The sequence below is a fragment of the Erinaceus europaeus genome, chromosome 10, assembly GCF_950295315.1.
Source record: "Erinaceus europaeus chromosome 10, mEriEur2.1, whole genome shotgun sequence".
Classification (NCBI taxonomy): Eukaryota; Metazoa; Chordata; class Mammalia; order Eulipotyphla; family Erinaceidae; genus Erinaceus; species Erinaceus europaeus.
In genome coordinates, this window is record NC_080171.1 from 124250776 (window position 1) to 124263743 (window position 12968).

The window sequence follows — 12968 nt, forward strand, 5'->3', positions numbered from 1 at the left end:
ACATTGACCAGATGAGGAGGAGGTGTGACATTGGCCAGATGAGGAGGAGGTGTGACATTGACCAGATGGGCCACTATTAAGTGGGCCAGTCTCTTGCCCTTATCCATGATCTGGATGATATTGGAGTTTCTCTCAGTTGTGAAAGGCATTGAGTATCATTTGTTGATCCTAGCCAGAGTTAGGTTTTTGGGATCTGTCTTCTTTGGGCCTTTATACTAGGCTGCTCAGCTAATTTGGTCTGAGTCCAACCAATCACAAAGTTCATGATGCCTTCTTTAGGCACTTCAGCCATTATTGAGCACTTTAACTTTGAGTTATATAAGTGCTCCTTGTTTATGGATACTGTATACCTGTATCCAGTGCCCTAAACCCCAGCCTCATCTGGTATCTGTTATTTAATTAAATCATGTGCCATCTAGTGTGGATGTAGGTAGCCCCTCATTGAGTCTTCCTCTTTGTTAATATTCACTTATTAGTCAAACAGGAGAGGGAGAGAACGAGTATCACTGGGGCACATTCCATACCTGGGATTGAACCTGGGGCCCCATGCTTCAGAGTTCAATACCTCATCCACTGTGACACCTCCCAGGCTGTCTGACTCTCTTCTTAATAATATGTCCAGCATGATTGGATGAGAATGTTCCTTGTAGAAAAAAAGTAAGCACATTAGTTCTTCTGTTGCTACCCATGGGTAATGGATTTGGTGGTCAAGGCATTGGACTAACTGTAAATAATAAACTCAGTGGGAACAGACAAGGTTCATTCAGCTCTGAGCATTTGGTCCTGGTGTTCCAGTGTTGGCAGGGACACCATTCCTCTTCCTCACAGTCCAGGCCTGCCGCACTAGGTAGCGGTGGTACCTAGTCAGTCATTCCTTTGTCCTCACCTTCATTCTCCTTTCAGCATGATCTGTGTCCCAAAGTCCTTAGTCTTTTTAGGTTCTAGGTGGCAAATGGCTGTTTCTCAACTTGCCCTTGTGCTGGCTCAGGCTTTGACTTCAGTCTGTGGGCTTTCATGGCATTGTGTGGACTCCATGGGACCCATAGTATTGGGGGTCCTGTCTGTTGACTAAGTTGTATGATGTTCGGTCAAATAATGTAACATGTCTGGGCCTCAGTTTTCTCATTTCTAAGACACAGAAACTTAACAAGTAGGAAGTACATGACATCCAGTGTGTGTTGACCTTCTAAATACCATTTCTCCTTTCCAAACATGGTAGATATTCAAAAAGGGGGGAAAATGTTTAGAACCAGTATCCAATCCACTACTCCTGGTGGTTTTTCATTCAGATGGGGGAGATGTCACAACATAAGAGCTTCCTCCCATACCATAGGACCTCCCATGTGGTGCTGAGACTAAACCTAGGTGTATGTATGCAAGATATACACCCTACCTGGTGAACTGTCTCTCTGGCTCAGGACAGAACCTTTGTTTCTTTTAGACATAGATGCCTGTCTTCACTGCAGCCTACTGCAGTGAAGTAGTTGCTGAGGAGCAACTCCTGAGTGCCTGTCAAGTTTCATTAGTGCACTAGCTGCTGAGCAGAGAACGTGACAAGTTTCTTATTTTGAAGTGGCTTTCCACCTGGCAAAGTCAAAAGCAGACAAGGAGAAGTACAGTCATAATGATCTACGGGAGTAGTGGGGAAGGAGGGTGGTTCTGATTAAACTGATCTCATTCAACTTGGGCCCAGGCTGATTGGAAGGTTTGTTTTCTGCCAGGCTTGCACACTTATTCAACTCCACACTTTTTTTTTCTTTATTATTATTTTTTCTCCACACAGAAGGTGAGATTAAAAACGAGGGGGGAGAAGCAGACACCATTCCAGCACACATGGAGCTTCTCTTTTGCCTGGTGTGTCTGTGTGTATCCAGCATGTAAGCCTGGGCCCTCACACATGGTAAAGCGTTCTCCACTAGGCCCTGGTTGGAACACGTTTATATGTGTGAGTTTTGACTCTCTAAGCCAATAAACTAAACTTTACTTGAACTCATGGTCCTCTGAAATAACTCAGAGAATAAATAATAGCAGAATTTTGTTGAACATTCTCTATCATGAAATCCTTCCCAGTGTGGCTCTGTGCCAGTGACCAAGGAAAGTAAAATAGCAGTAAAAATCACATTTCCAAATAAGCTAGCAGAAAGCTATAGCCTATAGGTTTTAAACAAAAATGCTCTAGTACAACTGTCAAAGCCAAGTACAAGCCCAGCGATATTAAATTAAATACATTTTGCTAATTTAGTATGTTAAGTTCACTTCTTCCCCACAGATAAACTACTGTCTGAAGCTGGGATCAAGTTATGACCACTGCAGAACTGAAGGGTCTTAAATCTAAACCAAATCCCAGCTTGTGGAGGAGTGCCCTGTCACGCGGGTCAACGCTGTCAGAGAGACTCTGGAAGGGGTTAGGAGCTGAGGGGCCTGCAGGTTGTCCAGGGAGAGGCTTACCTTTGTATCATCTTCTCAGGCCTCAGCTTCTATACAGACAATCTGGGATGAATTTAGCTTGGGTCTACAGCATACGAGGACAAGATTCAGAGAACAGAATGCACCATGGCCGTATTGCTGGACTGTCTTTCTCAAGCCCATCTGTCAGCGATTGTGGGCTTCACCATGATCACTGGTTCTTTAAATATCCCGGCAATAGAAACGCCTGCCCTCTCACCCTGCTATGGCTGGTGCGGTCTGTGTGGGTTGTCTCTAATCTCCTGAAGGGCTGATGACATAGCTGGAGAGATCTGGCAGTGGACCCTGCGGGACATTTGTGCTGGCTGTCTGTTCAAATTCTACGCAGCTGGTCAGCATGTGCACACAGAATTCTGCAGTCACTTTATGAAACAGGAAAGAACCCCCAAGTTAAAAACGTGTTATTGTCGCCAGGGGTTCCCTACTGCAGGCCAGCTTTTTCAGCTAGAAAGAGAAGGGTGTGGGGGAAAGAGTCCACAGCGCTGAGGCTCCCCATTCCAGTCCAGTGGGGGTCAAGCTCCAAGGGTCTCTGCAAAGCAGGTACCTTCCTAACTTAACAGCCGTGTAGACCCTGAAGGAATTTTCTTATCATCTGTCTTCCCACTTCTCAAGTTCTCCAGTAGTCAAATACTATCCTGAATTTGTAAGAAAAAGCTGTTGTGTGCAGAATTTCTCAAAATCTCTTTATCTCCAAAGACACTACAAGACTATTTGGTTTTTCTCCTTTTTTCTTTTTTGTAATTTTTATTTATAAAAAAGGAAACACTGAAAAGTGTTGGGCATTACGCCAGCCCCCTGCTCTGATGCTGTGGTCTGTTTACATAATCACTGTTTTGCCTGAGACCCGCCCTGACTGCAGGGTGTTGGTTAATCCCACTGGTTAGAACCTTCGCAACAGCTGCTATGGAAGCTTTCTGCCTTCGTGCACTTTGCTTTTCTCCATCCCCTCTCCTAGCCATTTCCTTTTCCAACTTGCCACTTCTGGTTTCTAAGATATAAAAAGCGTTGTCTCTGATCAATAAAGGCATTGCATTGCATTCCCGCTCTGCCACGAGTTCCTGGTCTCTCTCTCTCCCGAGAAGCTAGCCCGGCAGAAAAGAACCATAGGATAAGAGGGATACAACGCCACACAATTCCCACCACCAGAGCTCCGTATCCCACCCCCTCCCCTGACAGCTTTCCCATTCTCTATCCCTCTGGGAGTATGGACCCAGGGTCATTGTGGGAGCAGAAGGTGGAAGGTCTGGCTTCTGTAACTGCTTCCCTGCTGAACATGGGCGTTGACAGGTGGATCCACACTCCCAGCCTGTCTACGAGACTATTTGAAGGTATTCTCTGAGATCTTCACTGGTAGTTGCAGTCCATACTGTCTACAGGACTTTGCTTGTACCCTGGTCTCTTACATGACTTTCTAATCTTAGAGTGCAATGTGGTAGAGGAGTCTTGCTCTCCTAGTGGCTGTTGTAATGTTGTGCTTTGGGCATGAGGTGAAGAAGGAGACCTTCAGTTCTTTCTTGGGGGGGGGGGTGTCTGCAAGGCCTTTGTTTCCCTGAAGCCCTAAGAGGCTTGAACATACTAATTTGGAGGCAGAGCTGAATTGCTTTCTTAACACAGATATGAGACATTTGAAGTTCCCAGGGAAGTTTCAGGAAGGAGAGAGGAGTCAGTCAGGCTAAATACTACATGGGAAAAAGATCAGAGAGGAAAAACAAACAAACAAACAAGCTAATGGGAGGCCTGCTAGGAAGAAGCTGGGTAGGGCAGGAGAACTGAAGTTGTTTGTTACTGAGGATGCAGTATAAATGGCTCTTTTGTTTCCACAGCGAAAGCTTCCATGATGCCCTTGGTTCAAAATGGGAGTGGGCCTCTGTACACGGGCTGTGTGTGGAAGGCCAGAGCTGGCATGGGTGAGCAGTGCCTGGGTGCCATCAGTTCTACTAGGTGGCCCACGTGTTTATTGAAATGGGTGAATAAATGAATGAGTGGGTTTCTTTTTCAAACTATTTGGGGAGAGAGAAAGAGGGAGGGAAGAGGAGGAGGGGGAGGGGAAGGAGAGGAAGAGGAAAAGGGAGAGACACTATAAGCTCTGGCTTATGGTAGTGTGGAGGCTTAAACCTGGGACTTCAGAATCTTGGGCACTCAAGTCTTTTTGCATGACCATTATGCTACCTCTCCCCCCCCCCCCCAAAATGTGTAGATTTCTAAGCAGAAGCAGCAGAGAAGACTTTCTTTTTTAAAAAAATTTTAAAATATTTATTTATTTATTCCCTTTTGTTTCCCTTGTTTTATTCTTGTAGTTATTGTGGTTATTGATATCGTCGTTATTGGATAGGACAGAGAGAAATGGAGAGAGGAGGGGAAGACAGAGAGGGGGAGAGAAAGACAGACACCTGCAGACCTGCTGTGAAGCGACTCCCCTGCAGGTGGGGAGCCGGGGGCTCAAACTGGGATCTGGGATCTTAGTACTTCCAAAAAAAAAAATTTTTTTTTAAATGTAGAACTAGCCTACCTTACAGGGATTCACTCAAGGGGGGGACGTATTTTGACATAATATTGTGTCTTCAATAGGTTACATCAGTGACACAAGGAATACTTTATCTAGGCAGATGAGACCAGTCAACTTAGAGCAAAACCATCTACAATACTTTGCACAGCTCAGTACTTTGCTTGTGAAAGAGTTCCGTCAGACTTGTAAATTCCAGGATGTTTAGATGTGATCTTAGACATACCCACTAGAGCTCTGCACTTGTGTGGTTGCTTTATATGTATTTACAGAGGGCCTGTACTTCACATAAACTTTTTTCAGAAGCATTTATACTTTAAGGTTCACTTTTAAAAGCACGGCTTTAAAGGGACTTTATACTGACTGTGCGCTGCTGGTCTTCAGAAGCATTTAGGCTTTAAAGGGGCTTCCTTTATACTGACTGTGCGCTGCTGGTCTTCAGAAGCATTTAGGCTTTAAAGGGGCTTCCTTTATACTGACTGTGCGCTGCTGGTCTTCAGAAGCATTTAGGCTTTAAAGGGACTTCCTTTATACTGACTGTGCGCTGCTGGTCTTCAGAAGCATTTAGGCTTTAAAGGGGCTTCCTTTATACTGACTGTGCGCTGCTGGTCTTCGTGAACATGGGCTGGGCATCGCCAGTTGGAACAGTAACTCTCTTGGATAGTAGCCATGAGACTTTCAAGATTTTGGTAAAATTATCATGTTCATCCCCAAACAAATCAATTATCAATGAAGCCTTATGAACTTCCGATTTGTATTGCTGTTTGGCCATCTTGTCCCAAATCCAAAGTAGCTTCACAGTTGTAAAACTGTAGGCGTCCATTAGATAAACTACAAACTTCCTGCCCAAATGGAGAGAGAGCTCCCTGGGGAGATTCTCGTTCTCTTTAAGGATGGCATGCAGTAACATCAAGAACCCATCTCTAGTGCAGGTACTTTTTTGGTCTTATTTCAACATATAGGGGTGTACAGGATACTGCTTTGCGGCCAGCCTTGATGGTAAAAACACCTCCCCAAGGACGAACAGGCCTCAGAAATGAGCGATCTTGGTCATAATTATTCTAATTGACGCTTTGATCTCTTCAAACAATGTCTTCATCCTAGACACGCGCTAGTCTTCTGGCTCCTCGGCCAAAGGGACACCTTTCTTCTACAGCCATCGCCCAGGCTGACCGTAGTCTGCGCTCCATGTTCCCCGAGACCGAGAGCCACTGGTGCTGCTCCCGTCACCAGCTCAGGAAGCCTCATGGACCCGTGCAGCCACCGCCTCCCCAGCCTGAGTGCTGGGCTCCACCCAACGCAGCGCCCCGGCCTGAGCTGCCCTGACCCTGTGGCCAGCACGGCGAGCGGGCCTTTTTTTTTTTTTTTTTGGTGGTGGTTAATATTTTTTCCCTTTATTGGGGAGGATTAATGGTTTATGGTCAACAATCAAAAAAAGTAGTTGGAACATGTGTAACCTTTCTCAGTTTTCCACATAGCACTAACTCCCCAGGTCTTTTTTCACCAGCATGTCCCAGGACCTGAACACTAAAAAAGTTTCTCTTTAACTGATTCTATTTGTGTATATTTATACTACCTTCACCACAGTCTCCAGCCATTGATAAGACAGAATTACTAAGCAGAAGAGGTAGAGGGGCATTATGTGTATTTGTCAAACTGACCAGTCAGTGACTCAGTGAGAAAAGCTTCTTCGTGTCACTGTAAGTGCGTTCTTCATGCAGAAAGAACCAGAACCTTCACCCTTGGCGTGAGCAGACTACACTTAGTGGGGAAGAATTGGCCTTCCAGATTCTAAATGGGATTTCTCCCCTGTTTTCCAAATGAGGAAGCAATGGTCAAGTATGAAATGTCCCAGGTTCCCATTAGAAATACTTTCTTCCATGTGTTCTCATCACAAAGAAGTGTTTCAAGGTCCACCACATTATGTGGGTACCAACCATGTTGGCGTTTCCTGTGGCCTTTCAGGGTTCACACAGTCATGTGATCCATTTGGGGGCAGGAAAAGATAGCTGCAGAGTTTTACTTCTCTACATACCTCTCTTCCTTGAAAGCCTGTCAGCTCCTTGAAGGGAGGGACCACGTCTCGTTTATTTCTGAAACTCAACTCATGGCAAGTCTGTGGTCCACAGTGAGGGTGAAACGAGTGTTTCTGAGCTGAATTGTGTGTGCGGATGCTGGTGCGGGTCAGAGCTTGGAAAGGTAGAGTGTCGACCGACACCTTTCCTTGCTCTCAGAAATATCCCCTAATGTGTAATAAACCATGACAAGCATACCTGGAAACACTGAGAATGTGAAACCTTCTAATCAGCGTGCTGAGGGTTTGCTCCGGCCCCAGGGGAGCCGGAGACGGGCTCACCATGTGGGGCTGTGTCTTGCCGTGTGCAGCTGGGCGCCGTGCTGACGCTTCCTCTCTCTGCGTCTTCCTCTCTAGCTGTCTGAGTGGGAAAGCCACTGCAGGAGATGTGAAACTGCCTGCTCGGAGGGAAAGAAAAGTCAAAGAATTGCATTGTGTCTGTGAAAGTGCGGGTTTAGGTTTTGGGGGACGAAAGCTTACCTTAACATCTCGTCTGTTCATAAAAGACTTTCCATACTCTTTACCATGCATTCACCAGGCTGTGGAAGTCCAAGGGAAGGACACGTGAGTTTGCTTGTCGTTTTAGGAACTTCCCTGGGTTCCTGAGCTACCAGTGTGAACGAGCTGAGCCCGGAGCCCAGACACCCAGACCAGAGGACTTTAGGACCGGCTCTTAAAAGGGCCAGGCTGTGGCGCACCTGGCTGAGCACACACAGTACCGGGCTCAAGGCCCTGGGTTCAAGCCTCTGGCCCCCACCTGCAGGGGAAGCTTCACAAATAGTAAAGCAGGACTGCAGGTGTCTCTCTGTCTCTCTCCTTCTTGTGTCTCCTCCACTCTTCTCAATTTCTCTTTGTCTTATCAAATAAAAAAGAAAGAAGGAAAAAAAGGATTGGTTCTGTGAAGATGACTTCAAACTTCTCATTATCTGGCTGTTCACCCAACAGAGTGCACCGACTGTGTGGTTTATGGCAACTGCCGTTCTGAGTTTGTGGAATCGTGTGGGAAAAAAGGCGGTGTTCCTAGGCTGCATGGCGGTCTGTGTTTAAACAGAAATAAGAACAGAAGGAGATGGTGGTGCTCACAGAGGGAGTCGCGGCAGAGCATGCGTGTATGTGTGCGTGTGCGTGTGCGTGGCCTGGTCAGGAAGCACCCCCTGGCAGTGCTCCACTGAGTCACACAAGGAATAGGAGCAGAGGCGCAGCAGGCCGAGAGGAGCAGGAGCGCTGCAGGCCCTTTCGCTCTCCCCAAGGAGGAGGGCTGCCTTCCTGTGGTGCGGGTTGGGGCAGGGGAGGTGGAGACCCTGCTCTCCCTCCCCGCCAGACTAACACACCTTTTCCTCTTCCACAGACGACTTCGCAGAGGAGGAGGAGGTGCAGTCCTTCGGTTACAAGAGGTTTGGTGAGTTCTAAGGAAGCTCTGATCTTCCTCTCTGCATCACCAGGACACTGTTCTCAGAGTCAGTGAACTTTGGTCATTTGCGAGCACCTGTGGCTGCTAGGCTCACATCTGGCTGTTTACTGGGCAGGGGGAGCGGTGGGAGGCTCGGGTTTGCAGAATACAAGCAGGTGGTATAATAGGTAAGTCAAGGTGGGAAAGAGGGATCTGTGGCAAGGCGGAAGTGGAGTATCTAGGATTGCTCTGTGTAGAGAGCAGCTTTGCACCTTTTGCCCAGACCCGGTGCTCATAACTGACTAAGTTCATAACATGTAAGAAGAAAAATTTCCCCAGAAACCCAGTTAGATACACATGCTCTGTGGTGAGCAAAGTGACGGCTTTCCAGTATACTGACGCTTACATCCTAATCTCTCCTTTAATGCTATCTCGTATGGCAAAGCATGCTTTGAAGATGTGATTAAGTGAAGGAATTTGGGATGGGAATCAATCTGAACTGCCCAGAGGAGCCCTAAACGTGGTGCTAAGTGTCCCTGTAAGAGGTGTAAGAGGGGAGGGTGCTGGGTGGCTAGCTTGGCTTGTAGAGCCCTGGACTTGAGCCCAGGGTCTGAGCCCAGTGCTGTGCACAAGGAGTGCTGCTCAGTCTTCTCTCTCTATGCCTCTCATCCCCACTCCCTCTCCCCACCCCCACACACACTTTCTCTAGCTCAAATGACAAGTAAAGAGGGAAGGAGAGGGACATTTGGTTGCCAAGGGAAGTGATGTCACAATGGAAACAGGCTGGAGTGATGGGCACTGAGGGTGGAGGGAAGGGCTGGGAGCCAACGTGAAAAGGGCAGAGAAACTGTTTCTCCGTTGAGAACTGGTTGTCAGTGCTGGCAGCTACAGCTGTAAGGAAAGGAATCTGCATGCTTGCTGCACGGGGGGGGGGGGGGGGGGGGGGGGGCACTCAGCTCTCTTTAGCCCTACTTCCTTGTTTACTTCTTAGTTTATTTATTGTGGGATGAGTGTTTTACAGTTGGCAGTAAATACAATAGTTTGTACATGCATAACATTTCTGTTTTCCACACAACAATTCAACCCCCGCTAGGTCCACTGCCATCCTGTTCAGGACCCGAACCCAGAGTCTTTCACTTTGCTGCAATACACCAACTCCATTCCAAGTTCTTCTTAGAGTTTTCTCTTCTGATCTTGTTTTACAGCTTCTGCCTGTAAGTGTGATCATCCCATATTCATCCTTCTCTTTCTGACTTATCTCACTTAACATGATTTCTTCAAGCTTTATCCAAGATGGGCTGAAAACGATGAAATCACCATTTTTAATAGCTGAGTAGTATTCCATTGTGTGTCTAGACCATGACTTGCTCACCACTCCTTGGCCCTACTCCTGCTCTGCAGTCTGACTCTGAACACTGAACGTTTCCAAAGAGAGTTCAAGGGAATAAAGATTTCCTGCTCAGCTTGCTTTTATATCTTGAGAAAAGAGAAAAAGACTAGAAGGTTGGAAAGAGAGTTCCAGGGAGTAAAGATTTCCTGCTCAGCTTGTTTCTACACTTTGAGAAAAGAGAAAAAGACTAGAAGGTTGGAGAGGGAGAGACTGAGCAAGAGCACGAAAGAGAATGAGGCTATTTCCTGCTGACTGAAAAGGTGTTGGCTGCACTTTGATGCAAGTCGCCCCAGCTGCTCTGGCTCCAGTGCTGGCTGAGCATTTCCCCTCTAGACACACACTTCTGCATTTCTTCCTGGAGAGAAAAAGCAGGCTTGAAAATGAGCACTCAGCATTTTCTACCCACTTCCATGCTTTTTTTTTCTTTAAGAAAATAAAATTATTAGTGATTTAATAATGATTAACAAGATTCTAAGATCACAGGGGTACAATTCCTCACAGTTCCCACCACCAGAGTTCTGTGTCCCATCCCCTCCACTGGAAGCTTCCCTGTTCTTTCTCCCTCTGGGAGCATGGACCAAAGATCTTTATGGGGAGAAGAAGGTGGAGTTGTGGCTTCTGTCATTGCTTTTCCGCTGGACATGGGTGTTGGCAGGTGGACCCACACCTCCTGCCTGTCTCTGTCTGTCCCTAGTGGGTCTGGGGAGGGGAGGCTCCAGGACTCAATGGTGGGGCCGTCTGCCCAGGGGATGTCAAGGTGGAGTCATGGGCTGCTGTTCTTTTCTCCACAACTCGATCTTTATGGGTTGGTGCTCTGAATTGTTCTGCTCTCCCACAGTGGGCTCACTGAGGGGCATGGTAAGAATAGATAGTTAAGAATTACAAATGAGTGGTCTGGGAGATGGTGCAGTAGATAGGGCATCGGACTCTCAAGCGTGAGGTCCTGAGTTCAGTCCCCGGCAGCACATGTACCAGAGTGATGTCTGGTTCTTTCTCTCTCTCCTTCTATCTTTCTCATTAATAAATAAATAAAATCTTAAAAAAAAGATTTACAAACAAAAGGAAAACAAAACAAATGTTTGAGAGGCGGGTGTAAGAGAATAGTCATGCAGATAATCCTTGGTCAAACGGGAGGAGAGAGAGTTCACCAGGAAGGGCGCGTGCCTGGCCATGTCTGTGTTAGAGCTCACGAGAGAGAGTTCACCAGGAAGGGCGCGTGCCTGGCCATGTCTGTGTTAGAGCTCACGCACATGCTAGAGACTGACGCCACTCAGGAGCACCACATGGCACTGGCGGAAGGTCTGAGGCCAGGATGCCCCTCTCTCCTTTCTGCCTCGTCCTGTCCTCCTCTCTCTACCGCAATGAAAACCTTCAACTGAGAGCCTTGAACTGAAAGCACACATGCAAGAAGACACCCAGTTGTGGAGATGTTGAAACGGAGAACGAAACAAAAGTGGAGATGCTCCTACAATCTGGATATTAGCAGACTTCAGAACCTGTGCTGACAACCGTTAGAGGCGTTCTGGGAGCCTCATACTGACATGAAAAACCAAGAGAAAAGTTTTCTTGAAAAAGAATGACAGCCTTGGGAACCTGTGTTTAGAATTTCCTATCCATGTACCTGACGAGGTGGGTGGGTCTTGGTGGAAAGCCCACAGCTGACTCTTTGCTGAGGAGTTTTGATTTACGAAGGTTGAGTTATGTATGGAGATTGCAAACCAGTGACTCAGAGGAGGCATGGTGACAGCTTACTGATATTGGCAGGACGAACAGAGACACCAGGAGAATGGTACTGAGTAGTACCAACAGAAAGATAAAATTAAACATGGAGACCCTGGACTGGGCTATGAGAGAGATTTTTTTGATGGAGCACTGAGGAGTGGTCCAGGGCCTCGGGTATGTGCGATACTACCACTGAGTGGCCTCCCAGGCCCAGCTTTTTCTTTTTTTTTTTTTAAATTTTTAAATTTTTATTTATTTATTTTTTATTTATTTATTTATTTATTTATTTATTATTTTTCCTCCTCCAGGGTTATTGCTGGGCTCGGTGCCTGCACCATGAATCCACCGCTCCTGGAGGCCATTTCCCCCCCCCTTTTGTTGCCCTTGTTGTAGCTTTGTTGTGGTTATTATTATTGCCCTTGTTGACGCAATTCGTTGTTAGATAGGACAGAGAGAAATAGAGAGAGGAGGGGAAGACAGAGAAGGGGAGAGAAAGACAGACACCTGCAGACCTGCTTCACTGCCTGTGAAGCGACTCCCCTGCAGGTGGGGAGCTGGGGGCTCGAACCGGGATCCTTACACCGGTCCCTGCGCTTTGCGCCACATGCGCTTAACCCACTGCGCCACCGCCCGACCCCCCCCAGGCCCAGCTTTTTCATTCTTTATTTCCTAGAAAAATAAAGGGGGGAGAGAAAGTGACGGAGTGAGAAGAACAGAAACCACGGCACTACCCCACCATCTGTGGAGACCCCTCCCACACCCCTGTGCTCCCGTGTAGTGCTAAGGCTTGAACCCAGAGTCTTGGGTTCAGCAAAATATGAACTCTCTTGAGTAAGCAATCTCCCAGCCCCTGACAATTCCAGAAACAGCTTCAGGGGAAATGATGGGTGTCCAGCAGAGGGTAGATGGAATTTTTGCAGTGGCAGAGACTTTGAGATGATTTTCTTTCCTGCTAGTTGTTTAGTCTTTTTTTTTTTTAAATCATTTTCATTGGGGAATAATGGTTTACAACACAGTTGTTGACGTGTGTACAGTTTCTCATCTCCACACGAGAGCCCTCTGCATTGTTTTGCTTTCCAGAGCACTGCTCAGCTCTGCTGATGGTGGTGGTGCAGGGCACTGTACCCGGGACCCCAGAGCCCCAGGCAGGAGGGTCTGTTTGCATCACCATTATGCTGTCTCCCAGGCCCTGCAAGGTCTTTGCCTAAGACTCTGCCCAGCTTAGACCCTCTCCCAGGCTTTGAGATACTTCTAAACAGCCTGTAATTTTAAAGTGGTGGTGAGGCTTCTGTCAGCAGTTCCTGGCTCAAATAAGTTGTCTAGCTGGGTTTAGATGCTGGTATCTGCTAACTTTCAGAGGAGCTGGGCTTTGAGCAAGGAACCAGCAGTGATGTGATGTAGATGTGGGCTCTCAACTTCTGTG

At 47.1% G+C, this 12968-nt stretch overlaps 1 protein-coding gene and 1 pseudogene across 2 annotated transcripts in view; one reads left to right on the forward strand and one right to left on the reverse strand.

The window, feature by feature from the left end:
- COLEC12 (collectin subfamily member 12) overlaps positions 1-12968 on the forward strand; it is a 202089-nt gene that overhangs the window by 23138 nt on the left and 165983 nt on the right. The window contains exon 2 of one of the 2 annotated variants that reach the window (XM_060200767.1): positions 8392-8442. The exons of the other annotated variant lie outside the window; for it this stretch is intronic. Coding sequence (XP_060056750.1) covers positions 8392-8442 — 51 coding nt within the window. The remainder of the gene's footprint in view (positions 1-8391; positions 8443-12968) is intronic. 2 annotated transcript variants of the gene reach the window in all.
- LOC103126199 (uncharacterized protein C14orf28 homolog) lies at positions 5344-6068 on the reverse strand (annotated as a pseudogene).